Below are 27,875 nucleotides of genomic sequence, written 5' to 3' on the forward strand. Positions count from 1 at the left end.
AGCAGGGTGCATGTCAACAAGCGCTGAGATTGTTGTTGCAAGATGGCAAAATCAGGCATAGAGTTAGTTAGTGCCCCCTTTTTTAATTCTATGTTTTTTTGTGTGTAAAAAAAAATATCTGATCATAGTGGGGAAATTATACCTTAGACAAACAAGAATATTTAAATAATAAATAATACTAAAAGTTTTTAACTGCAGATGAAGCCAAGAAAAAAACTGCTTGTAGATCTAGGTTTAGCAGCAATAGTAATGGCTTCCTGTATTAATTAATGTCCGACCACAGCACATCCATCAGGTTGAGGTCTGGACTTTGACTAGTCCATTCCAAAACCTCGATTCTTTGATTTTCAGTCATTCTGACGTAGATCAGCTGCTGTGTTTTGGATCATTGTTCTGTTGTATGAGACAATTTCCATCAAGCTTTAACTGTCCGACAGATGGACTCACATTTGTCTTTAGAACACTCTGTTATACAGAGGACTTCATGGTCCACTCAATGACTGCAAGGTGTCCAGGTCCTGCGCTGTAAAACAAGTCCAAACCATCAGTCTTCCACCACCGTGCTTGACAGTGAGGAGTTTCTGCTGAAATGCTGTGTTTGGTTTTCAGCAGACATGGTGGTGAGCATTAAGACCAAACAACTCCACTTTGGTCTCATGTGTCCATAGGACATTGTTCCACAAGTGTTGTTCTTTGTTCAGATGCAGTTTAGTGAACCTCAGTCCTGCTTCCATGTGCTTTTTAGACAGACGGAGTATTTCTCCTGGTAACCCTTCAAACAAACTCTACTTGTTCAGTCTTCTTCTAATTGGGCTGTCACAACCTCACTGAGCGTGCTCAGTGAGGTCTAACTCTGTGATGTAGCTCTTGGGTTTTTTTGTATTTATTTGATCTTGGGCTGGGACGTCCTCTCCTGTGAAGATTGACAGCTGTCTTGAATGTTTTCCAGTTGTGAATAATCTTTCTCACTGTAGAACGTTGAACTCCAAATAGTTTGAAATGCTGTTATAAGTCTTTCCAGATTAATGCAACAACAGTTGCTTCTCTAACACCATTGTTTATGTCTTTTTCTCTTGTCATTGTGTTTGCACACACCTGAATGCATTAGAAAAATAAGCATGTTCATAAAGTCTGTTTTGGTGTAAGTGTACATCCAGTCAGTAACAACATTCTTATTTAATAGAAAACAGGTCTGACTTGGCCTATATTTGCTGTCTGAAAGACAGGAAAAACCAGTTATGTCTGCAACATGAGGTGAGGAGAATGCTCTTTTTTGTACACTGCATGTAGACGGAGCAACCTCTAGTGAGCAGTGTAATGATTTACATGCAGAGCTCCTCCCATCCTGTTGCTCACCTGAGAACTATCAGGAAACACCGCTTCTAAAATCCTTGACAAGTAAGAGAGTATTATTTAGACCTAAACCTGAAAAGCCGCAAGCAAACGTAACAGCAAGGAAAACTGGGATTTGGCTGCTAACACCGCCAGCTCACTTCACAAAGTGAATAGGAGGTTTACCGGCTCAGAGTGAAAGTAACTTTCAGGACTCACACTGCTTCCGTCTGTCTGCTGTGTCATGAGAAAGATGGCTTCTTGTTCAGAGGAGGATTTCTGCTGTCCTGCCTGCCATGATGTCTTCGACGATCCTGTCCTCCTCTCCTGTAGCCACAGCTTCTGCAAACTCTGTCTACAAAACTGGTGGAAAGAGAAACAAATTCAAGAGTGCCCGGTTTGCCGGTCCGTATCTGAGTGGAGAGATCCACCTCGGAACCTGGCGTTGAAGAACCTGTGTGATGCATTTATGCAGGAGAGACATCCCAGGCCTTCGTCAAACTCAGTGGCTCTCTGCCATCTGCACTTTGAGAAACTTAAACTCTTCTGTTTGGACCATCAGGAGCCAGTTTGTGTTGTCTGTCGAGATGCAAAACTGCACAAGGATCACAGGTTCAGACCTATAGAGGAGGTCGCGCAGGATTGCAGGGAAGGACTCCAGAAATCCCTGAAACCTTTGCAGGACAAGTTAAACGTTTTCCATGAAGCTAAAGTGAACTTTTACACAACAGCAGACCACATTAGGACGCAGTCTCAACATGTTGAAAGGCAGATTAAGGAGCAGTTTAACAAGCTTCACCAGTTTCTTACAGAAGAAGAAGAGGTAAGATTAGGTGCACTGAGGGAGGAAGAGGAGCAAAAGAGTCAGATGATGAAGGACAAGATGACAGCTCTAAACAAAGATGTTGCTGCACTCTCAGACACGGTCAGACTCGCAGAGCAGCAACTGAGAGCTGAGGACCCTTTATTCCTAAAGAACTTCAAGACTGCAGAGGAAAGAGTTCGGCAGTGCCCCCTGCTGGAAGATCCTCAGCTGGCCTCAGGGGCTCTGATAGATGTAGCCAAACACCTGGGCAACCTGACCTTTCACATCTGGAACAAAATGAAGGAGATGGTGTCCTACAGTCCTGTGATCCTGGATCCAAACACAGCCAATTCAGAACTCATTCTGTCTGAAGATCTGACCACCGTGAGGCACGGAAAAAGAAAGAGGCTTCCAGAAAACCCAGAAAGGTTCGAACACTGGGATTCTGTCATAGGCTCTGGCTTTGATTCAGGTACACACACCTGGGATGTCGAGATAGGAGACAACAAAGACTGGGAGCTTGGAGTGTTAGCGGAGTCTGTATGCAGGCAGGGATTTGTGGGGTCTACAGTGTGGAGCATGGAATTCAGTGATGTAGGCTACAGGGCTTACTCTCCGACAAATAAATATACTAATCTCACGATTGGAGAGAAGGTCAAGAAGATCAGAGTTCATCTGGATTGGGACAGAGGAAAGCTGTCATTTTCTGAGCCTGACACTAATACACACATACACACTTTCACACACACTTTCACAGAGAAGTTGTGCCCACACTTTTGCACAAGGAGTGTGCAGCCTCTAAAAATACTGCCTGTGAAAGTCTCTGTAACAGAGAAAAGTGGTTTCAGTTTGAGAACCTTATAACCACATTGCATATATTTTTGTGGTAATAAATCATGTTTGTGATGGTAAATATCAGATTAGAAATGTAAGACATATGTATGTATGTTGTTTTTTTTCATATGTGGTGTAAAATATTATATTAAAAATAAAGTAATTGTGTATTATTATTATTATTATTATCAAAAAACTAAAAGTAATGTAAATTAAATGTAATTTAAATGAGTTTTTGCTTTCTTTCCTTTGCTGCATTGAACGGTTATTAATCAAAATTGATTTTTTTCGACTCTAAATGCGAGTACCTAAACGCAGCATCGTAATGATAAGATTAATGAAGCTGCTAGCAGGAAGAGCAAAGTGTTTACATGTGACCACTTCCTGTTGACTTTACAAAATAAAACTGGAATAAATAAATACCGTCGGTCAATGTGCTTGCCTGAAAAATATGTGTCAATTGTGAGTTTAATAATGCGTCCCAGTGAATTTCTAATTGTAACTGGCATTTTACATAGAAATGCGTCTATACTTAAAAGAGTTCTCTTCCACGGTTTAAGTGCATGATTTTATTTTTTTTAAGGGAAGATGGTGAAGTTCCGGTGACGTTATGCTGTGTTTGGGTATCTTGATGCAGCAGGGGAGTCCAATGGAAGCCTTCGTCGCAGCCTGGAGGAGACAATCGAGTGCGATATAGCTTGAAAAACGGGGCGGATTTTATGAGATGGGGATTTAAAGTGTTTCTCTTGTCATCAGGCTGGATCTGCTGTTTACGTCTTTGTTTTCCGAACGAGCTGATTTGCGTCTAACGACATCTGCTCGGCCTTGTTTATCCTGTCCAGGACAGCTTGAATCAGGGAAGCAGGCCCGCTCCTGTGCGAGTTTTACGGCCGTTTTAAGGTCTGGAGGGTGTTTTTTTTGTGGATCGGCCCTTTAGCTCACCAAGTAAGTGGAAATACTGATAGGAGTAAATACTTGTCTGTCAGCAGAAACCTGTCTTTGTGTGGATGTTTGGATTGTGGCGCGACACGATTTCAGTTTGTAGTTATTGTTAGCTTGTTAGCGGCAAGCTAGCAGTTTACTGGAGTGACGGCTCCTGTCTCCTCTGTTATGCTAATGCTAACTGTTAAAACTCGAGCTAACGTTTTACCAACTTATTACAAGTAGCATTCATCTCGCCGCACAAGCACACGGCTTATCTCACATCCGCCATAATGTGTGGTTGTATTTTAGTTGGTTCTCCCGCTAACACCCTTCAAATACCGATAGCATCGATTTAGCACCATTAGCACAAGCTAATGTTAGCCTTGTTTTGTCAAACCAGCTGCCTGACAAGTAAGCAGTTAGCTGGGCATTCTGATTAGCTACCCTGTTCTATAACAATGTTATCGTGAAGGAAATATTGCTAACATATTACAGTTACTCATTTTATTGTTTGATTGATGAGCCAATCAATTGTGCGGCAATATTTATTCACTAGTTGTAATTTTATCATGCAACACCTGATCTTTGTTTATTACTTACTCTGGCTGCTTTATGGAGGGGTTGAGTTCATCTGTAAAATAAGTGGAAAAATACGGAGAACAGTAAACATGATGTCTATGACTTTATGTCTTACACTTGTCCTCTTATTTTAGAGAATATGACCCAGATGCAACAATGACATCCAGATTTGGTAAAACCTACAGTCGCAAGGGAGGAGAGGGCACGTCCAAGTTTGACGAGGTTCTGTCCACCAAAAGGGGCACCCTCAGCACCAAATGGGGTGACACAACCTACAAGGCCAAGGTGGGAGCAAAACGTGCCGGAGCTCCCAAGAATGACTCTGTCTTAGATGTGTACAAGAGGCCTCGTCCATGCGGAGACGGCTTAGAAGATCCATTTGGGTTTGACAGCGATGAGGAATCTAAACCTGTGTCGTCCAGGGGTGGCAGCAAGTCCTCACCTGCCAAGCCGGCCTCTGCAGAGCCTCCCCAAGCGGAGAGACCAGGCGTTTCTGTCCAAACAGGGAGTAGATCCAGCTTCCAGGGAGGGTCTTACGCTGCGGCGTCCACTCAAGGGGCACTGTGGTCATCTGGCGAGAAGAACCCGCCCAGAGAGATAGAGGACACGGCTCGGTTCTTCAACAGCAGCACTAGCATAGGTAATAAACTGAGTTCTAAACCATTAAGTAATGGAAGATGTGTGTTAGAATGGCACATGTATTTATTTGTTTTGATTAAATCAATCAATTTATTAGCCCAACAACCAACGTTCTTTCTAATTCAATCATACCAGCTACTAAACTCAAAAATCAGACATCCTGTGCAAATCTGTTTGCAGACATAAGTAATTTCATTTAAGCCAATCAATTAAACTGATGGCCAGAGGAAATCGGCTCTCTGTTGGTCCTCTTCTTGCTGTCAGTGTCATTGCTTTTCATCTCGACTTGCCCTCAGCTTTCCGTGACTGCTGCTGGCCACCTGCCAGAGACGTAAGCCACTCCAACTGACTCCGAACAAGCTGTGCCCCAGTGAGCGCTTCGCCACAGAGTGACGTTTTTTTTTTTTTTTTTTTTGCAGTGTTAGCTGGTTGAGCCATATTAAAGGGAATGACATGACATGGAAGTTAACACTACCATCATTGGCTGTGCTTACAAAGACTGATGATGTTGACTAAGTAAATATGAGAAAACCCATGACCAAATAAAGTAGAGACACTATGTCTTACCAGCAAAGAGGGGGTTTGATCTGCACATCTAACAATCCTACACAAGCTGGGAGACACACTATATTATCAATCCCTATCAGGTCAAATGTCTGTCATTTTTGCTAGCCTTTAAGGTCTTACCTTATCAGACTGTGTTATTGTATCTTCTGCCTTTAAAGGCAATCAAAGCGTGAAGTGACTGGATCCCAGGAGCCTCAGGAGCTAGTCTAGATTTCTCTGATCAGGTTCTGTGCTGGTTCAAATGAGAGTGGCGAGACCCCCCAAAGCCTACCTGTGACCTCTTTTGCTTGTAGTTGTTGGTGTTTTACTGCTGAATTAACTAAAGTATACACACAAATGCAGCATCCTGCCATCAGTGGCTGTGTGGAAGCTCATCAGGCCACATTAGACGGTACAGCGTGACCGCTAAAACACAAAAACATCGGTCCCTCTGTGAATCCAAAGCCAGATAAGACACATTTCTTATCAAGCCTGTTTTAGATGATTGTTATATGCTGCAGGCTTTTTTCCCCAGGTTTCGGTAATAATCTCTTTTTCATGACTGTTATTGATGTTCTGGAGCAAAAAAGAGATCTGCCTATGCCTATTTTGTATTGTGGTCTTATTGTTGGTCTTATTTTTCCATATATCAGATAAGCTCTGAAGTTAAGTAGCAACACATATACTCTGACACAGCCTTCAAACAATGAGCGTAGCTTCTTTTCAGTGCAAAAAAAAAATTCTTTGATGTTACACTGTGAAGCAATTTCCTGTCAGAGTAGCACGTCAAAGCATTGTCACCAGTTAGTTATCGGTCAAGGTAGACACGGCCAGTGGGGGTGCTATAATAACCAAAGTGCCTGTGTTGTCCCTGCAAGTGGGCTCAGAACCCCCTCTGGATTTCCTTCAGGAATTACAGAAAGTGGCAACAGAGTGTTTGATGCCAAGCTTTGCTTGTTGTTCCAGCTGCGCTTTGTGAGCGTTGTGACCCGTGACCCGTTTTCAGTGCATAGTGGTGCTTTTTGAAATGGTGCAATCATTAGGTACACCACTGTTGTGCGGAGCAGTCTGAAGTTTAGCAATATGCCACATTTAGGACACGCTGCTGTTACTGGTGTACCAGAGAGTGTGCCTGCAAGAAAAAAAAAACTACTCTCTGGTTACATGTCAATTGTTATCATATCCAGGTCAGAGACGATAGAACCAAGGCATCTGGATTTGTATGCCTTGCTACTCTATGGAAGTAAACAGTGTAAAGAAATTTAAATAAGTTTTTAGCAAGTACGGTAATTTACCTCTGGACCACTAAATTGTCCTTCTTTTTTTCTTAAAATTAATTGTTAAAGTTAGTCATGGTTGCAGAAGTGAAGCGTTTTATTGAAATGTGGATTAAAGTAGCTAGAAGTCAGTCAAGCAGAGGGTACTTAGCTTGTTACTGGCAGGTATTGATGGACTGTTGGCTGTAATTAATTAAAGCAGGTCTAGCTACACTTAAAAAGTGGGGTGCACAACTTTGTTGAAAGGTATATTAAAGTGCCCGACTTGTCAGATTTGGTGTTGAACAGGGTTAGACAAAACAATATTTAAGCTGAAGCATTGGACATGATTATTTTGTTAAACTTATGTTTTCTGTTTTCATTTTCAGGGAAGTCCAAGCCGAGCTCTTCGTCAGAGAACCAGCACAGCTACTCATGGTACCAAAACGCTTCTGAGAGCGACAAGAAGCCACTGGCACAGACCACTACCCTAAAGACGGGGTCCAAGGCAGAACCCAGCTATGATTCCTGGGATGTTATTATGGGTCTGCGCCCGCCTTCGCCCACTCCAGAACCTCGCAACCCTGCCCCCATGCTTTCATGTGCGTCAACTTGCATCACCGGCTGGGACCTGGGGCGAACCCAGCAGCATGAGAAGCCCCCCTCTCCTCCGCGGCTCCAGAGACCCAGCGAGAGTGACCTAGTGGCTGACTCAGACCTCATGTCGGATTACTCCCAGACGTCAACATCTTCGTCACTTGAAAGAAACTCAAACTGTCGGACGTATAGGAGGCCTAACAAACAGGGTTCCAGCAAGGCTTCGGACTTGAGTGGCTTTGCCGGCGCCGTTTTTGGCACAAATCTTCCCAAATCTGACGGCAATAATAAAACCGCAGGTGGAGGAGGGAATCGCGGCAGGACGAGGGACTACACGGTGCTGCACCCGTCTTCAGTGTCGATGTGTAACGTCACCATCCAGGACACAGGAGTGGAGGAGTATAGTACTGATGCAGCGCCTTCTAGTGGTAGCAGTAGCTCTGGCTCCAGCAGTACGACGCAGCTAGGAGAGGCAGGATGGCAGAGGAAGAAGACGGAACAGCAAAATATGAGGTATGACTGCATGCAGTTCGGCCTTACAATGGGCAATTAGCATAACTAAATTCCACATAGTATTTCTGTGACATTAGCATTGAGGTTAAAAATGTATTCAATTCCCAAAGTTATAAGTGAGAAGTTAAATTGACTATAAAGTAAATATATAATATAGTAATTTTTTTTTTACCTGGAAATTAATGGTAAAAGTGATGATGTTTTTCATGTTTCCTCTTCTCTCAGGGGCAGGCAGACCCAAGCTAAGTCAAAGAAAGACAGTAAGCTGGAACTGTTCGGTTTCGAGGACTTTGATTCCCATCAGGAGGGCAGCAGTGGCGACAACGCACATGGTCAGTCAAGTTACAAAATCAGATACTTCGGCTTTGAAGAAATGAGCGACAGCGACGGTGCAGAAGCCGACGATGGCAGTGTTAAAGAGAGGAGGAGGGCCAAGAAGGCTTCTGTTGCCAAGGTAACCCCGACCATTACCATAGGGTCTGTTAAAACTGATGAACCGCCAGATCCATTCGAGAGGCTGGAGAGTCGGGTAAAGCCAACAGTCAAGGAGAACAAGAAGAACTCGGAGCGGCAGGACAGCAGGATACAAACAGGTTAACATAAATAAGCAAATGTTTGGGATTTATTGATTTTTACATTAATTAGGAGTTTTATTGTCAAATTATAGGAGTCATTTTATGTGCAGTGTACTAGAGAAATAGACTTTTCAGAAGCCACCACAGCCAATCCAGTGACAAAATCCTCTTACTGGACAGGGACAGTTTTATTTAAAAATTTTGTTTTTTTCCTGCAGATCTCTTGGATTTCTCAGATGAGGGCCTCAGAGTGGTCGCTAGCGGTCCTACAAGGTCTCATCATGGCAAACCAACTGAGAAGACCCCAGATACCCTCCGGAGGATCTTCAGTGCACATAAGAAGGTCAGACACAAGTTCATGTACACTCAGGTGAAGTTGTAATATATGAAAGCGTTTACAAGTAAGTGTAAAGTGGAAAATTTGACTGCGAAATCGGGACTTATTTGTGCTCGTATATATCAGGGCAACCTTGTAGTACTGAAGCACATTAGGGTCTTTCTATCAGCTTTAAACATTTTAGTGGATATGCTAATCCCATCTGAAAAACCTTGACTAGAGATCTGGATGTACCTGTGGGGACCAGCCTGTCCACCTACACTCAGTGTGACTCAGTGCTTGGTGTGTGTGTGTGTGTGTGTGGGCAGAGCAGAGGAGTTTAGCTTTGGCTTATTCATGCACAGATCAGGAGTCGTTTTGAACATCTCCGAACTGCTCGTCTTTTATTCATCAGCGTACTAATGGCCTGTCAATCTCGAGGTCGTAGTCCAGACCGACTGAGACTCGGACGCTAGTGATCTCATAACAGCCTGGTTCCTTTTTATAGTCGAGACGGATCAATGGCATCAATCCACACCAGTGGAAATGTAACTCATATTTACTGTACGAAGTATCAGCGTCTCTTACTTGAGGATATATTTCGCTCTCGTTTGACATCAGGTGAAGATTTAATTGTTGCACAGTAGGAGCTGTTAATTAGACCTCAGTGTAGTTTCCAGAGTTCCGCTTAATGAGAACTGCAAGGCCTCTGTTCATTAATTGTATTCGTTTAAGTTTGCAGGCATCTGTTGTTGGAAAGTGACGTACGATTATAGATGTAATTAGCAAGAGTAATTTCTTCATTCAAATTAGTTTTATAGAAGCAGAGCCAGGACTTGCTAGTAATTGAGGAAGCTCAGCCTCTGGTGTTTATATCACTGTGAGCGTGTTATTTCTATTTTTCTCACGTAGATTGCACTGAGGGAATCTGCTGGTTTAATGATGTTTAGTCTGTATGCCTCTTTTAGTAACGGAGAGCCTTAGTTCAGTTTATATAATATTAGTGTTGAGCGGCGGTGGTTTACTTGTCGTGATGTTGCAGAGATTGTTGTCATTATGCAGGAAACTTTTTTTAAGTGCCAAAGTATAAAGTTAATTTTCTCTCCATTTACTTATTGAGTGCAAGGTGTGCGATCAGACACTGTGCACATAGTAGCATTATAATGTACTTAATGTACTCGTTTCTCAAGTTTCATAATGTTTCCTCCCTCTCGGTTGAATAGCGGCTTCGATAACTTCTTCCATCTTAATTTTTACCTCTCAGTACAAAGCTGCTATCCATATCATCCTCCCTTCTGATTTTAATACACTTCCATTCCCGACATGGTTTATTGCCAACTGTGTATTTTATTAACATAATGGAAAGCATGAGCTGATATCATAATAATAACGGTAGCCCTTCTGAAGTGACCGGCCTACAGAGAAGTCGTCGAGCTTCATTTACAGTAAACTGTGGTGTCGGTGATGCCAAGGGGTTGTTATGTTATTCAGCCGAGGACTCTCTGGGAGATAGAGGATGCTTCCTTAATGACAACTCATCCATATTTCAGAGATGATGTTGGGTTTATTTTGGGATGGTTTTATGGGACGAGTAGTTACTGCATCCATAACAATGACATGAGACTTGTTATTCCTCTAATGTTTACACCTCTGGGCTCACTTTTATTTTCTGATCATGATTAGCATGTCTTTAAGGTGATACAGCTTAATTGGTCTATTAAAGAAAGGATGGGTTGAGAACTGTGACCTATCCTCTGAATTCAAACTAATTCAGTCAACATAAATCCACTAAGCTTATTCATTAGGTAACACAATGTTCATCAAAATCACTTTGGCATTGAAGCAGTTGTTGGCACATGCACAACCTCAAAGCCAAAACAGCATGTTGTTTTGCTATAGCTCACCTTTTTCCCTTATTCTCCCATGCTGCTTAGTGGCAGGTGGGCAGGGCGCGTGGGGTAGGTGTCCGTCTGTGTCATTCAGATTACTGTAGGAGGCTTTAATTTGGTGTGTTGATGTTCCAGCACAGCAAAGCTCATCCCCAAACTCGTCTTTTGTCTCTGCTTATTAACCCTGTGGTGCTTAAATCCCCCCCCTCTTTCCTCTCTTTCTGTCCAGTCCCTCCCTCGTTCCCTCTTTTGTTTTTCATTATGAATGCCCAAGCTACCACCAACCACAGGTTTGGCAAAAATACACAAAGAGGACAGTAGACGAGCCAAGGATGATGGTGTGTGAGGGTGCATGTGTTTGTTTTAAGTGTGTGCGTGCCCTGCTGTTTGATCAGTGCTGGACGAGTCTCACCAGTGTGATGTGCCTCCAGATCCTCCAGATTCTCTCTTCACCTCTCTCCGCCTTCAGCCTTGGCTTTCTCCCCACTTTTGCTTTTTTACATATGCTCTCATCAATATCCACACTCCTGCTTTTGTTTTATTTTATCAGTGCTCAGAGGAGCAACATGGAACATGTTTTGGTCAACAACATACCTGACCAGTGACAAAAACATTCAACTACCAAAGTCTGAAATGAAGTGGTGCTTCAAAGTTTGGTGCTTCAGAATTCACTCAATTTAAAGGAATAAAACAGAAATATTTCACTTTATTTATTTATTGTACAAATGGAGGAACTCCAAGACCACCATTATCATTAAATATGTAAACTGTGTGTGTTTATTTTACAGTCTCCTACCAAAGCAGTGTACAATGCCAGACACTGGGCCGTGGAGAGCGAAGAGGAGCCCCCGCCAGCTTTCTTCTCTCGATCACAGGCAGCTCCTGTAAGTACACACACACACAGTCACACACCCACTCATAGTTTCACACCAGACATTTGATGTCGGTCTGTACCAAAAGGAATAAGCTCTCTCATATACATCAACTCCTTCTTCTTTCCAGGCTGTCTCAGGAGGATCCACTAAAGAGTCCTCCGACTCTCAGAAGAAGGACGATGGTGTTTTCAAGGCTCCTCCGCCTCCTCCAAAGGTCACAAAATGTGTCACCGTTCCCACAGATCCCTACCAGGACACAGTCACTGCACTTAAGTGTCGCAAAGAACACAAGGAGGTTGGCAAAAACTTTCATTATGTGCACTTAATGTCCGATTTACTTTAATGGTCATACAGACATTGTACGTACAATAAATACTTGTCCTTGTATGCACTTGTACACCATGATTTTTACCATGTAAAGGTGTATACAGTGGTAAAAATGTTTCTTTTAACAACTTAGGGATTGAGATGTTACTTAAATATTTAATATATTTTATGTCTTTCACTTCTTGTCTGCAGCAAAAATAATTTCTCCTTGGAGCTAAATAAAGCAAATTTGATTCTGAAAAATGTTTGGACATATTCCACTCACCTGTCCAATGTGTTCTTTTCAGCTGTACACAGTGGTCCAGCATGTAAAGCATTTCAACGATGTGGTGGAGTTTGGAGAAAACCAGGAATTTACAGATGATTTTGAGTACCTGGCTACTGGTCTTAAGAGTGGGCAGCCTCTCAACACACGATGCCTTAGGTACAAACCTGACCAGGACGCCACCTGACACCATCCAAGTGCTGCTGTTCTGAACTGTTCTTTCCTATTGAGCCTCCCTTAATGTTATTTTTTGTGTTCATTTTCCAGTGTCATCAGCTTGGCTACGCGCTGTGCCATGCCCAGCTTCAGGATGCACCTTAGAGCCAGAGGGAAGGTGGCTCAGGTCTTCAAAACACTCAACGATGCCCCGCAGCACCCGGTAAGGATCAGTCAGTGGTTCAGATGGAAGCAGCTGAAATGCATGTTTGGCTAATGTATTTAAAACAGACTGGAGTGAGTTCTTTGTTTAGCGATAGTACAAATCACTGTAGAACAAGACTGGAATCGTTAGGGAGTGACAAAACCCCCCGGAATTAAAACTAAAAAGAACAACAAGACACTAGTTAAGGATTTAACCAAGTCTGTAACTGAAGTGACAGAGAAGACAGTCACTAGAGTCTTGCACAGGTGTGGACTGCTGGGTTGTAGACCTGGCCTCCAAGCCAGACTGAAGTATGCTAGAGACAACCTGGAGACAGATTACACAGACTGAAGTGTGTCATTCAAATATTCCAAAAAAGTACAACTGGTCCAATCGTCTCAATCTTTAATAACAGGTCAGAATAGGGATGCAAATTATTGATTAATTCAATAATCGTTAGTTGAATGACCTTATCGATCAATTAACGATTAATTGATAAGCGGCGATTTTCCTGGGCCTGAATTTCTCTCCGTTTCACTAAGAAAAATCTAAACATTGTCATATTCGTTAATGAGTGATTTGCTGTACCTTTGGAGATACAGTACAGACAATGACATTTATGTAAGCTAGAATAACAAAATCTATTGTGAATAGAAATTAAATAAAATATGTCAAGCTGCTTTAACATAAAATAAGTTGTTCACTGGCTCCTCACACAGACACATGTCCAGGAGTCAGGCGTGTGCGCAGCTTGTTTACAGTGAGGGCAGCTACTGAGAACACAGGTTCTGTTCAACTAGCATCCTGATTAAAAAGAAAGAAAGAAACTCCAAGTACTTCATGTGACCTGAGTAGTCACAGCGAGCACAAATGGAAATGCTGATTAACACGCGGCAGTCTCCTAGTTTGATCCATTCTGGGACTATATTCTGACGGAGCACTGCTACATGCGCACTGAGATCACGCCGCACCTGAAAACACACACCGTCAACATACCAGCAAGGCTAGGCTGCTGATAACTGTCCAACAGACAGCGCATCGCTTGACACAGTTTTCAATGCGCGCTCTCATTCCGCTGGTGCAGTACGCTCACATGTGTGTGCGCACGCCTGTGTGTGTGTGTGTGTTGGGGGGGCGGAACTCCTCTGCAGCGGAAAAATGCACGAGCATGCAGAGACAGAAACGACACGCCGAGCGGAACGGAGGCTGCCACTCCTCAAAAAAAAACTAAATATCAGAGAAATACTGACGGGGCAATTAATAATAAAAATAAAATGCACAGGACAAGCCTCAGCAAATAAGTGTGTGTGTGTGTACACATACGCACTGACTGCGCTGAAAACAGGCCTAATGGGAGGTAAATTAAGTTTAAGATGGTTAATAATTCAGTCTTCCTGTCTCCCGTCCTCTGCAGAACTTGGCTCTGTGTACAGCGTCTCTGATGTACATCCTGAGCAGAGACAGGCTGAACATGGATCTGGATCGATCTTGCCTGGACCTGATGATTCGTCTGCTAGAGCTGGACCAGGACCATGGAGGTGGAGCCTCGTCAGACTCCTCGGCTCAGTTTAGCGCCAGGGAGATCGCTAAAATCAAGGAGAAGATTAGGAAGCTCTGCGACACCGTGCACAACAAGCACCTGGACTTGCAGAACATAACGGTACTAAGAACTAATTCTTTTCATTTCAAGTTTTGTTAAGAATAACCAGGACACTGTCATAAAACATGTATGTTTAACATAAGGCTGAAAAAGCATTTAAACATCATTTAGACTGATATGCCGCTATACCAAGACCGCAGACGGATTTTCATTTTGCAGCTCTCGAGTCAGTGACTCACAGCCACCCACATGTGTCAAGATATTTCTAGCAGCTCTACTGGAGCAGAGAATCTGTTGTGATCTAAACCAGCAATGATGAGAAGAAGACTAAAATCCTAGAAACCAATAATGCGTAGTTGTGCAGTCGAGTTTAAGCTGACCTTTTCTCCCTTTCTCTTTCTGTTCTCCTTAGACGGGTCATTTAGCTATGGAAACGTTACTCTCTCTGACCTCAAAGCGAGCAGGGGACTGGTTTAAAGAGGAGCTGAGGCTACTGGGAGGACTGGACCACATAGTGGATAAAGGTTAAACATTAAAAAAAGAGGTTGTGAAGACCCAAAATAGCAGATAATATGTGCGATTTCTGAGTGTGTCCTTGTTTTCATTGCTGTCTCCACAGTGAAGGAATGTGTTGATAACTTAAACCGGGAGGATGAAAAGGAGAAGCTGGTGTCGTCTCTGTGGGGAGCTGAGAGGTGTTTACGGGTGCTGGAGAGTGTAAGTGCAACACAGGCCAGATGGATGATTGGAAAATTTTTAATATATAACCAGTTCCTTACACTGTAGATCAGGTGAGCAGTTAAAATATGCCTTAGGTTCCTGGGAGACCTAAAAATATTTGTTATTCCTTTACTCAAAAAAAACAACAACAAACAAAAAACACATTAAATGTGTCAACCTCTCGAGCTCGCAGTTCTATTATAGATAATTCTATCTCCCAACATTAAGCTTCTCATTTAAGTCAAATCATTCTATTCTGGTCTCGTCTGTCCACTAAATATTTTCCCAGCAGCCCTCTGGTTTGTCCACATGATCTTTATCAAACTGCAGACAGACAGCAGTGTTCTTTTTGGAGAGCGGTGACTTTCTCCTTGCAGCTCTGACATGCACACCATGGTTGTTCAGTGTTCTCCTGATGGTGGCTTCATCAACATGAACATCAGCCAATGAGAGAGAGGCCTTTAGCTGCTTACAGGTTACCCTGTGTTCCTTTGTAACCTTGTAGCCTGTTACATGACTGGTTTTTGGAGTGATCTTTGTTGATAGATCACTCCTGTGGAGGTAACAGTGGACTTAAATTTCTTCCATTTGTACACAGTCTGTCTGTGGATTTGTGGAGTCCAAACTCTTTAGAGATGCTTATGTAACCTTTTCCAGCCTGATGAGCAGCAACAACTGTTTGTATGAGGTCCTCAAAAATGTCCTTTAATTATATCATTATAAAGTTCTACAAACACGTTGTGAAGATCAGATTGTGATAGACTGACTTCTTCCGTTGATTGAAAACACCTCTTAACAGATAGATTCTAATTTAGCCTTTAATTAAACTGATAATCCTTCAGGCTCACTTACTTTTGTCACTCGCATATACATACTATTGGATAATTTTTTTGAATAAATAAAATGACCAAGCTTATACCTTGCTGTGATTTGTTTTTCTGCATACAGGTGACAGTCCACAACCCAGAGAATCAAAGCTACTTGATTGCCTACAAAGACTCATCACTCATCATCTCCTCTGCAAAGTGAGTAAACTGAATACTACTGTGGACAATAACGAATCCAATACTAAACCACATAAATCCAGGCCTATTCATTTCTTCCTGTAGAAATCCTGCTGAGACTACTGAACAGCCCTACTGTATTGTGTGTGTGTCCATGTATTGTTAGGCTTATTATGCATATCATTATCAGGGTTTTGTTGCACCATTTCCTGGTTGTAACATCCTGTCAGTCACAGCAGAGACCTCTGAACTCTGACTCCAGCCCCCACCACTTAGCAGCAGATGATAGAGAAAGTAGTCCACTGTGGAAAGGACCTGACCTTGCTATTCTATTTTTTTTCTTTCTTTCTTTGCCCTCCAGCATTGCAGCTGTTTTTTGTTGTATTTATTAATTATTAGTCATTTTTGGCAGTGTTTTTTTAATGAAGATAAAACTTAATTTGATTTAATTTCAATAAATAAATACATAAATACAGTAATTCGAATTTCTTATTTATAAATGCAAATTAAATTGGATACATGTGATTTATTTTTAAAAAATAAATTCAGTATTGTTTTACAAACAGTCCACTCATCTGTTGAGCCGTGCAATGCTGAGTTCACCTCTCACTTTGCTCCTCCTCCATCGTCCTTTGTGTGACCAGACCTTCGCCCTCTGCAGAAGGTCTTCTGCAGCGAGGGTGGGGGGTCAAAGATGACGAGGGTGACGGCTGAGCGGGTCAACAAAAAGAGCCGCTGTTTCCGTTTGTGACACAGGCCTCCGTCTTAGCCTTCAGCTGTCCGCTCTGTTAACTCGATTAACCCCTCCCCAAAACCACAGGGTGAGCGGGAAAGAGCGGCCACTGTACCTAATTTCTATGCAAGGCTAAAACTGTTTATGCTTTAGGTGAATTTACTCTCAGACCACTCATCTTTTTATAAATTTGACTTTTGTTTTCTGACATTTTTAATCCTCCTTCTTACTCTTTTTTTTCTCTTCCCTTTTGGTTACCACACATGCTAACCTAATTGTTTCAGTTCAAACTCTTCCTCTCCCGAGTCCTTCAGCTGTCTGCAGAACTAATTTAATAAACCCCAAACAACCCTTGTTAGACACACAAAAAGTCCTTCTGCTTATTGATGATCTTCATCTGTGTCTGGACAACAACCATATTATAGTATCTTAAATTAGGAGCAACATTTACAGTTAGTAATAAGAAGCCTGCTGACCAAAGATGTCACAATGAAGCCGTTTGATCACAAAACAGCTTCTGGGTTGGATGCCATGGTGGACAGAGCTATCCAAAACAATCTGTCTTCTTGATAGAATTTTTCCATGTAGGAAAGTGATGGTGTCCTTTGTGTCGATTGGCTGTTTTGACAGTTTATGATGGAACCCTCAGACAATTTAGGAGGAGCAGCCTTCAATTCTCATTGAGCCTTTGCCTTTTATAACCCCACTTTTAACATTCACTAACCACTGCAGACCAGGATATCCCACAAGAGCTGCGACTTTGAAGATGTTCTGACCCAGCTGTTATCCAGCAAGTCGCACTAATCCTTCTGCTCCCTATTTCGAGGACTAAATGTTAACTTGCTGACTAGTATATCCCACTCATTCACAGGTGCCACGGTAACCAGATAATCAGTGTTGCACGTGTCACCTGTGTTGTGGCTTGTTGTTGTTGTTGTGTGTATGTGTGTGTGCAAGTGTGTTACTTTATTGGGTTCACCTGTTCCAACTCTAATCATTAATGCTTACCATTGTACAGTGCTGTCTAAATATGTAGTGACAATCATAAAAACTCACATAATGTACTTAATTCGGTCCACAGTGGTCAATACATTGGCATAATGCACCATCTCCTACACCAAACCCCTAAAATAGTGAGATGGCAGTAGTGAATGAGTGGGTGATTTTACACACAGCCATGGGTGGTTGATGACGAGCTGAATGTCAAAGCAGGCTTTAGAATGGAAGAAAGGGTGATTGAAGGGGTTTTGAACGTGTCATGGTTGTTGGGGAAGGGCTACAGCAGCAAGGAACCATACCTATAAAAACAACGGTAGACAATCCACTTCTGCTGTAATAGAAAAGAAAAAGCAGAACATCTTGGTCACAACAATGAGTTCACTGTACACTCAGCAGATCTCTCTTGTTGAATCTATGCCATGTAGATATATATGCACTTTAGATTATGTCTTCTTTCCCCCCTCTCTGTGTCCTCATGTTCAGACTCGGGTTTCAGCTCTGGGTTCAGTCACCACTGTCATTAGATTTAATTTTGTAATTTACATGAGGCTGTTGACCTGCCCTCCCCCCGCTTCTGCTTCTGCAACTGGGTAGCGAGAAAGGAGCTGGTCTTTTGTGTGTGTGTATGCATGCACACTTATATACACATCTTTTACTGAATGCTGCTCTGTTTTATGATAGAGCAGAAAAGGAAGGAGGACAGCCGCATCCAGACATCTGGACGTGAATCCAGTTTGTGCTGAGGATGACTCAATGACTGTAAATGAGTTAAAAAAAATTTAATTAATAAAGTGTCTAGAGATAGGTGGGTAAGAATGTGTGTGTTTTTTGTTTTGTTTGTTATCAGGATTTAAGTTGCTCCTATTCAGCTTATAATTGTTTATTAGTATGCACTTTTTTTCAATATTTATTTTTTTTCTTTACTTATTTTTGTGACTTTTTCTTTAATTGTTAGTGGGTTATTGTCCGAGATTGTTCGAGTAGAATTTTAAATTATTAACACTGTCTAATTTCTCCTCTGTCAGGGTGTTGAGGAGGTGTGAGGCGATGATCCAACGTTACAACCGGGAGGTGAACTCCGATGGTGCTGTGGTGGGGAAAGCGGTGGAGGACTGCATGAGGGCCATCATAGGAGTCTTGCTCAATCTGACCCACGACAACGGTTTGTGCATAACAGAAAAAACCTGCTTAACATGAGTTTGTTGACAGCACATAAATATATCTACTGACAATATTGAATAATAAAAGCTTGGGTATGCACTCAGTTGTTAACCTGCCTCTCTGTGTGTATGTGTTTGCAGAGTGGGGAAGTACAAAGACAGGAGAGCAGGAAGATTTAATAGTAACTGCGCTGAATTGTGTTCTCAAAGTTCCTCAGTATCTTCCTCAAGAACAGAGGTTCGACATCCGAGTACTGGTACGTAACACGCAATATTTTATTTTAGCAAGATGGGAAAAATCTCAGTTGATATGTGAGATCATTAGGTTAATTTTAGTTTAAACATGTGATCATCAGCAGGTGTACAGACCTCTATAAAAGCAGATGTTTTGACAGTTTCTGATTTGTTGCATTCAGGGTCTGGGCTTGCTGATCAACCTGGTCGAATACAGTGCCAGGAACAGGTACTGTCTGATGGAGATGGAAATGGAGGGAGGTCAGGGACCCTGTGACTCTACCGTCCTGCTCAGCCCTCAGCACCAGGACATCACCAGCACCGGCCCCCTGAGCGCCATCGCTGCCCTCGTACAGGTACACACTACTACTTCTGACCACTTGTGCTAAACTTTTCACATTGTACAAGGAATAGAATGAGCAGTTTTCAGACTGACTGATTTAACATAAAGGGTAATGTTCTGTGCTGCTGTGGTAGCTCCTATGAGCACCATTACAGTTTCATTTAAATCAAATCACCCTGTCTAATCAGATTAAGATTATCCTGTAATCCAGGACTGACTTTTCGTGAGGTCAGCAGTAGAATCTGCAAACGACTGCACCCAAGGTGGGGAAAACCCACCAGGGCTGGAAGAGTAAAAATAAATAATAATAAATAAATACCTTTCATCAAGAAGCCTGGTTAATGAATTGATGCTTAGATTTAGCAAGCTTTTTCTGCTACTATTCATCAAAGTTTAAAACAACCTAAAGTACCTCTTCGTCTTTCTCAGTTGTTCCTCCAGCGGGAGAGGGCCGCTGTCCTTGCTGAGGCGCAGACAGATGATCTCATCAAGGAGGCGCCAAAGCCCGCGCTGGACCAGAGTGGACAGTGGCAGGAGACAGGCGGCGAGATTCAGTGGATCGCCAACGAGAACAACACAGAGAAACAGGAGGATGACAAAAAGAAAAACAATGATGAGGAGGATGAGGAGCTGGACCTAAACAAAGGTATGACACGATTTTTATGTATGTATGTATTTTTTTTAATATTTCATCAGTCATTTTTGTAAATTTGTTTTTTTTTTCCCTTATAGCTCTGCAGCATGCAGGAAAGCACATGGAGGACAGCATTGTGGCTTCCTACACAGCACTGCTGCTGGGCTGTCTTTGTCAGGGGAGCCCAGTGAGTAACACACACATACACAAACAATGAACATCTCTATAGTTGATCAGTGTATTCATTTTGACTGTACACATGGGCATCGTGTTACCGCCTCTGCCCATTGTACAAAAGTGAGACCAGAATATCTTACGTGTGCCGCCATCTTGGAACTAGTGTCAACAGGGTGAAGTCATAAACGTCACTGTTCTAGCCATCCACTTAAGAAAGATTAAAAACAATAATGCTAAAACCATAACTGGAAATATATATATATGAGGAATACTTTTAGTTTTTATTTGGGTCTGTGTCCAATAAGGCGGGCCTTATTGCCTACACTGCACCCAGCCACCAGTGGCTAATCCAGATGTTTTGGGAGCGTCATCCATCTTTATAACTTGGTTTGCACACGCTCTCTGTGTATTTTTGTGCATCTCCACCAGATGAATGTGACTACTGTGAGAGAGAACCTGCCTAAAGGAGATTTCTCAATCATGACGGAAATGCTGAAAAAGTTCCTCAACTTCATGAACCTCACGGTGAGTCACAGCTTTTCTTGTCTAGCTGTTAAGAAACATTTTTAGCATTTCTACCAGTCGTCAATCTTTTTTTGTTACATGCCAAAACACAACAAGCAACTGGCCTCCACTCCCTCTCTCTGCAGTGTGACGTCGGCACCACAGGACAGAAGTCCATCTCCCGGATCATTGACTATCTGGAGCACTGCTAGAAAGAAGCCTGTCTCACACATACATAAACACACAAACACACCACACCACAACACAACCATCTCCTTCAGCATCAGCTCGTAGTCATTTCACTGCTGGAAATTGGTACCACAACATACACCTCACAATTCACCTTCGTCTTAAAGGAACATTCCACTGTTTCATCCTGTCAACCCAGCCCTGCACCACAAACCCAGCAGTGGTGATGTGACAGTACAAGTCAGTATTTTTTTACCTTATTGCAGCCTTTTGATCCATTGTATAATGTTTCTCAGAATGTTTTCGATAAGTTTCCTCACAGTTCCGCTCCACTCTCACCTCCTCTGCCCCCTTTTTTTTTGTCTCAGATCAGCCATTTTCTCCAGCTTGTCATCAAAGCCCCTCAACCCTGCTGATATTTTTTTTGCTGATGAGAAAGATAACTACTGACCAAAATAATCATTTGTTTCTTAAAAAAACGGTGAACCCAGCTCATCTCGGGCCACCCCTTTTCTTTTACACTGCGTTCTTCTCCTTATTGCGCTGCTTCAACCTCTTGACTCTTGTCAGAAGGGGGGTGCTTTTGAGGCAGGGAAATCAAAACTATCGATCTTGTCTGACCCTCAAACTGCAGGATATTGTGCACTAAATATCTGGTGCGGCACAGTTTTGTTAGTTTTGAGGTTGACAAAACTTTGAGACACCCAAGTTTTTCAAACAATCGATCACACCCTTGCTCAACATCAAAGCTTCGGGACCCGAGCCCTCCAAGACCAGAACCCTGTCCGCCTGGCTTCTTTCATTTATCGCCAAAAGTTTGAGCTCACCAGTCGGTGCTTCTGTTACAGCACAAAGGCGGCAGAGACGCTTCGATCTCAGAGGTGAACCACCACCACCAGCAGAGGGGCTTTCAGAGATCAGTGCTTTGTTCCTCCTGCTTTGTCTGTTTTCTTGTTTCATAAATCCCAAAAATTTCGACCAAGTTTGATGGAAGAAAATCCCTCAAGCATGTTACAGGAAGCAGATTTCTGTAAAAGTCCAGCTCTTTATTGGCCTGTCTCAATGCCCTAAACATGCATTTTAATTATCTAATTCATCAATAAATCATTGAAATAATTTCAAATATCAAACATGAGAAAGAAAGCAAAGTAAAATAGCAAGACGCCTTTTATAAAGGGTTTTTTGGTTGTAACTAGTGGTTTATTGCTAGCGTATTTGATTTTGAAAAACCTCAGGCCTTCCTCCAGCATTACCAAGATATCCTGGACACTGGGAACCTCATTTCCCATTATGCCTTGCAGTTCCATTCACTCTCCCTTATTTTCCCTCTGCAACCCTACCGTTTTATATTAGTTAATGATTTAATAACGATTACTAGTTACAACTTGTAAAATTGTTGTAAAGGGTGTCTTAACCAAGGACTTTTATGTCCTTGGCAACGATTACCAATAAAAATAAATTTAAAAAATAAAAAAAAATATATATATTTTTTTGTTACTATAAATTGATCCTTGGCACTTAATGTTCATCTTACAAGCCAAACTAATAGAATCTATGAGCTGGTTGTGCTCATCTCGTAAACAATGTGAAGATGTTTACCTTAAATCGTCAAGCACGTTCATACCGTTTCATATTTGTCTGTTCCTCTATCATCATCATCTCACAAACACACACACACACACACACACACGTACACAAAGTTTAACCCTCACACTCCTTCTGTTGTTGTTGTTTTAAAAGTTTACAAGAGCTTTATTCACAGACATCTGAAAGAATGAATGGAAGAGTTTTTTTTCTGTACATATTTCATGTAAATAGATTGACTTCCTCATATAGGAGGAGAGTAAGTAATGGGAGGTGGGAGGTGGGGTGGGTGTATCGTGGAGGGGGAGGGTTTGGGTTCAAATTCAAATTTAGACCTTAGACTCTACTTTTCTGAATCTGACTCTATTTTTCATTTTCTAAAGCCTTTTCTCCCAGTCGTGTTGTTGTTTTGGACAGACAGACAGAGAGCTTCTTAACAAGCCAACTGCAGGAAAACTTGTTCTTTGTACCAATTTGCAGACTGATGTCTTTGGTTACCTGTACATAATTTTAAAATAATAAAAATTGCTACTTTCAGTAACTCCTAGTCACTCTTTCTTCCCTTTATAGTTGAATTATTTGAACTCGGTGTGTACACATACAGTTTTGTAGTAACAAAATTGAAACATTACAAGCAAGATCTGAATGAAGTAAAGAAAAAAATAGTCCGCCCCTTATAGAAAGTTCATAAGCGTCCCACATGTCCTCATCATAACTTCTCTGTGCGCACCGGGCCTCGGCAAATCACCTCGGTGTGAAAATCCCCAACTGTCCCTTGCTGGTCCCCTGTTGGCAATGTGGCCCCCAGTGATGGAGAGGCGGCGTCCGAGGACCTCGGTGTATGGTTTGCGCCGCACCCGCCCTCTTGGAGCAGCTCGCTGAGGGTGGCGATGTAAATCTGAGCCATTTGCAGAGTCTCTGATTTGGAGAGCTTCTTGTCGCTTTCCAGGTTTGGGATGACGCTCCGGAGCCGGTCGAATGCGACGTTGAGTCCCAGCATCCTTCTCCTTTCTCGGGCGTTAGCGGCGAGGCGCCGACGTCTCTGCGCCCTCTCCAGTGCGCATTTGTCCGACTGGAGATAGTGCAGCGCGCCGCCGGCTGGACCCAAACGGAGTTCCACGATGGCGCACGGAGTGTTTCGGTGGTCGCAGCCTTCTATGACGCGCTCTGCTCCCTGTCGCTCCTGCGCACGGGTTCGCTGCAGAAGAGCATGAATGTCGGCGTGGAGAACCGCCTGACCGGCGGGTCTGACTCCTTTCTCCGCATCCACAGAGATATAAGGCGCAAAGAGGCTTTTACGCGGCGGCATTTTTATGTTTCTTCCTCTGAACCACTCTCTCCACTTCAACAAAGTTTGATGGGTGAATTTATGGACTGGAGTGACACGTGCACGCGCATTGCGTGCTCCAGGGGGCGTGGAGAGGGTCGTGTGCTGCTTAATGAACAGAGCCAAAGTCCTCTGCAGGAGGTCCATTAACCAAGTTCATCAAAAGAGGATTAGAAGCGTCTCAGTGCGCTGCTGTGGGCCTATACATGGAGGCGGCCAAGCAGAAGAGCAGCGCGGCTGGAGGAAGGAAGGACGGGAGAGGAGAGGAAAAATATGAGGAATAAATAGTTGACAAAATGCTTAAGTTTACTTAAGTTTTCATACTTTTTAAACCACTAAAACTATTAAAAATGACAATTATGCATCAAATGTAAAAAAACAACAACTCTGAAATGTTAATTTGCAACACAAAAATTAAATATCAAACTAAAAACACATGTTCTGGGCCAGGGGCGAACATTGAGAATGGGTTTAAGGGGGCCCCTGCTTTCTTGATTGTCTATTCACTAATAATTCTGTTAAAAGTACTTCTACACTATCACATTAGTGTTTATGCTTCCTCCGCTGGTTGTGGTTTTGTCGGGGTGTGTGTGTTTTAAACCTCATCAGCACGTCACTGCGACTCTTCCTTTTAAAGGTTAATTAAAAGTGCTGTGGCTCCCCATGGGTAAAAGCCTGACAATGACTGACATAACTGGCAGCTTCGTATCCTCTAGCATAGACTCTAATGGGATTTAGCAGCATGTCTTGACACGTCGTGTGCCAGCACTCTGCCATGGTGCGGGCCTTTTACAAACGCCTCAGCGTGTCACAGAGGCTTGGCGTGAAAGATGACTGCATGACACACGGAAGGCATAATAGACTCCTTATGGCCAGGAGGACCCCCTTGCTCACTGAGGTGCCAGGTCTGGTTGTTTTTTTTTTTTTTTTTTTTAATTTTATTTAATTTTTTTTGTTCTGCAATCTGGAGCACGTGGGGAGGTTTGGCTTCACAGCTCAGATGACAGTTGTTGGCACGCTCCGCTTTACTAAACCCAATGAAATGGCTCATTGAAAGCCAGCGAGTGGACACGGGTCGCAGATCAAAAAAAAAAAGCTCCCTCACTCTGCCATGACAGGCCCTAGGAACTTCTGTTGTTTGAAAGTTGTTTGATTTTCTTTAAACCACACAAGCTCCCTCATGTGGCTTATAGATGTGATGCTGATACTCTGATTGTGTTAAGTCACAGCAGCAGTGCGTACCTGCATAGATCAGTCACCCGGATGGAACTAGTTAGCAGTTAGTAGAAGTTTGGCTTCGGTTGTTAAGCCAATGAAATGGCTCATTGCAGCCAGCGGAATGGACACAGGCTGCAAATCAAACTGCTGAGTCAGTGAGCCACGCTGGTTAACATGTTAGCCAATTATATATGTATAAATCGCATACCTATTGTAAATGTTTTCACACATAATGTTCAATTTTGAACAATCATCTGACTTAGTACTTACCAAACACAACCTCCACATTATTTTCACCTAACTCACATTTGTCTCTAGAACACTCTGGTATACAGAGGACTTCATGGTCCACTCAATGACTGCAAGGTGTCCAGGTCCTGCGCTGTAAAACAAGTCCAAACCATCAGTCTTCCACCACCGTGCTTGACAGTGTGTATGAGGTGTTTCTGCTGAAATGCTGTGTTTGGTTTTCAGCAGACATGGTGGTGAGCATTAAGACCAACAACTCCACTTTGGTCTCATGTGTCCATAGGACATTGTTCCACAAGTGTTGTTCTTTGTTCAGATGCAGTTTAGTGAACCTCAGTGCTGCTTCCATGTGCTTTTTAGACAGAAGAGTCTTTCTCCTGGTATACCTTCAAACTAACTCTACTTGTTCAGTCTTCTTCTAATTGTGAGAATTAACATTGAGCATGCTCAGTAAGGTCTGTAGACTCTGACATGTAGCTCTTGGTTTTTTTTTTAATTTCTCTGATCTTGGGCTGAATTTGCTGGGACGTCCACTCCTGTGTAGATTGACAACTCTCTTGAATGTGAATAATGTTGAACTCCAAATAGTTTTGTAAGTCTTTCCAGATTGATGCAGCAACAGTTGCTTCTCTAACACTAATTTTTATGTCTTTTCTTCTTGTCATTGTGTTAACACACACCTCAGTTTGTGTTTTTCTAACACAGATGATTTTTTTATTATGTTTTTTACACCAAAAAAAAAAATCAGTAATCTGGACATTAAAATATATTTCCTGACATTCACCTTGGTGTCAGTGAAGATGTATCTGACTGGTTCCTGTGTGTAATTAGTAATGTTTCTGATTCATTTCAGAGTGTTGCATCAGAGACCAGCAACCTGATAAATGCTTAAAGTGTCCCTGCAGTCTGTCTGCTAGAAAATCAGAAATGTTTAAGTGAACGCCACACGTAATAATAAATAGCCTGAGGTTACAAAAATCAATCGGCATCTCTAACAAACATGGTGAAAAACTTAAATATACCAAAAAAACAACCTACCAAATCACTTATTCATGGACGTTAGCCAATCGGAGAGCTGTAATTTGCCATGCCAAATGAGCCACAGGTGACACTCGTCCGGCGAACACTCTTTTATGTTGTGATTCAGAAGAAGCAACACACACAAAGCGTATGCCGATCAATGGCTTCACGTTTCATCCCATATACGGAAGAATGCACACGCACACACACACACACACACACACACACACACACACACACACACACACACACACACACACACACACACAAAGCCCCTGATGCACTCATTTGTCTTATTTCACACCAATGATCCTTCCTTCCTCCCTCATTGTCTCTCTCTCTTTCTTACACACACTTGGTTTCACTACACATCACAGGACCTCCTGCTCTCTCGCTGCAGGTCCAATTACTAATAATTGATCAGGCCAGCTGTGTGTGTGTGTGTGTGTGGCCACGATGGAGTTAAATCAGGCGTGTCGCCCCACTGATGAAAGATCAGCCTTCTCCATTGGCCCCTGAGGACTTTTACTGTGCGTGTGTTTTGATGACTATCTATTTATCTATCTATGTATCTCTTTCTCTGTGTTGCAGTCACACTCACACTCACACACACACACACATAGGGCCAATCAATACAAGTATCACCCCTGTCTGCTTGGAGGTGTAGAAACTGCAGGCTGTGTAGGTTTCCATGACAACTGTACAATAGAAGACAGAGAGCTGTGATTTTTCAGATTGATGTTGGGATATTTTGTTAAACATGCTTGCTGATTCAGACTGCTGCGCAGCCAATCAGGGCCGTCCTTGCATGTATTATATCATCACATTGCATCAGATCTCTTGTCTTCCTCACGTCCCTGCTGCCAGCTTCTATTTCCGCCCGTCCAGGTCCTCAGACCTCCTCCCTGTGTCTCATCCTGTTTCCCTAGCTGCCTGTGCCTTTGACACACGATGCGTTTGTGTGTTTTTTCTCTCTCGCAGTGATAACTTGACCCGTTGACCTCTACCTGTTACTAGCCTGGCTGATGCTGCTCCGTTATCCCCCCCCAACCGACCATTAATTACAGACGCAGGAGACAGGGAGGGAGAGGAGATGACAGGAACGTCAGGTTAGATTATAAAGACTACCTAGGAGGAGAGAAAGGAGGGAGGGAAGCCGAGGATGAGGAGCTAAGTTTCTATATATATATATATATATATATATATATATATATATATATATATATATATATATATATATATATATATATATATATATATATATATATATATATATATATATATATGAATTTAGGGAGTGTACCAGATGTACTGTTGCTGGCCATGAGGGGAGCTGTGGTGCTGAAAAAAACAGTGCTTCAACAGTAGCAACAACATTTTATCAACGTTATCAACATCCTTTTTCTACTTTTGTTGAATATTTTATATTATTTATATATATATTTATATTGTTTGTTTTTATATTTTTTATTATTCATATACGTTTGACATATCCCATACAAAGAGGGGTCCTTGAATGCAAGTCCACAAAAAACTTTTTTTTCAGT

General features: G+C 42.4%; 3 protein-coding genes across 4 annotated transcripts; 2 read left to right on the forward strand and 1 right to left on the reverse strand.

The window, feature by feature from the left end:
- The first annotated feature begins 1,362 nt into the window (after nt 1-1,362).
- Nucleotides 1,363-3,098, forward strand: LOC114452535 (zinc-binding protein A33-like). The gene has a single exon (XM_028431888.1). It carries the CDS (start codon nt 1,577-1,579, stop codon nt 2,999-3,001), a length of 1,425 nt encoding a protein of 474 aa, XP_028287689.1. The 5' UTR covers nt 1,363-1,576; the 3' UTR covers nt 3,002-3,098.
- Nucleotides 3,099-3,598: 500 nt separating this feature from the next.
- On the forward strand, nt 3,599-21,323 carry waplb (WAPL cohesin release factor b). Of its 2 annotated transcripts, XM_028431885.1 has the most exons (20): nt 3,599-3,916; nt 4,609-5,114; nt 7,305-8,025; nt 8,251-8,618; nt 8,819-8,943; nt 11,594-11,689; nt 11,808-11,975; nt 12,295-12,431; nt 12,540-12,651; nt 14,048-14,293; nt 14,646-14,757; nt 14,853-14,950; nt 15,902-15,978; nt 18,715-18,851; nt 18,991-19,106; nt 19,266-19,439; nt 19,856-20,072; nt 20,159-20,247; nt 20,667-20,762; nt 20,888-21,323. In XM_028431885.1, the coding sequence occupies exons 2-20, from the start codon at nt 4,631-4,633 to the stop codon at nt 20,951-20,953; spliced, it is 3,639 nt and encodes a 1,212-aa protein (XP_028287686.1). In that variant the 5' UTR covers nt 3,599-3,916; nt 4,609-4,630; the 3' UTR covers nt 20,954-21,323. The 2 variants fall into 2 exon arrangements, with proteins under 2 accessions (XP_028287686.1, XP_028287687.1); XM_028431886.1 differs by lacking the exons at nt 3,599-3,916; nt 4,609-5,114 and adding an exon at nt 6,798-6,911.
- A 1,900-nt stretch (nt 21,324-23,223) lies between these two features.
- Nucleotides 23,224-23,823, reverse strand: atoh1c (atonal bHLH transcription factor 1c). Its single transcript, XM_028430346.1, has one exon. The coding sequence runs from the start codon at nt 23,821-23,823 to the stop codon at nt 23,224-23,226; it is 600 nt and encodes a 199-aa protein (XP_028286147.1).
- Between the last annotated feature and the right edge of the window lie 4,052 nt (nt 23,824-27,875).

This window comes from Parambassis ranga, chromosome 19, assembly GCF_900634625.1.
Source record: "Parambassis ranga chromosome 19, fParRan2.1, whole genome shotgun sequence".
Classification (NCBI taxonomy): domain Eukaryota; kingdom Metazoa; phylum Chordata; class Actinopteri; family Ambassidae; genus Parambassis; species Parambassis ranga.

What these genes read in the sequence shown, in the direction of transcription:
- atoh1c (XM_028430346.1), bottom strand. Translation starts at nt 23,823, where the DNA reads ATGCCGCCGCGTAAAAGCCTCTTTGCGCCTTATATCTCTGTGGATGCG.
- waplb (XM_028431885.1), top strand. Translation starts at nt 4,631, where the DNA reads ATGACATCCAGATTTGGTAAAACCTACAGTCGCAAGGGAGGAGAGGGC. An exon ending in CTCAACACACGATGCCTTAG is followed by an intron (nt 12,432 to 12,539) that starts GTACAAACCTGA and finishes TTCATTTTCCAG; the next exon opens with TGTCATCAGCTTGGCTACGC. An exon ending in GTCTTTGTCAGGGGAGCCCA is followed by an intron (nt 20,248 to 20,666) that starts GTGAGTAACACA and finishes CATCTCCACCAG; the next exon opens with ATGAATGTGACTACTGTGAG.
- LOC114452535 (XM_028431888.1), top strand. Translation starts at nt 1,577, where the DNA reads ATGAGAAAGATGGCTTCTTGTTCAGAGGAGGATTTCTGCTGTCCTGCC.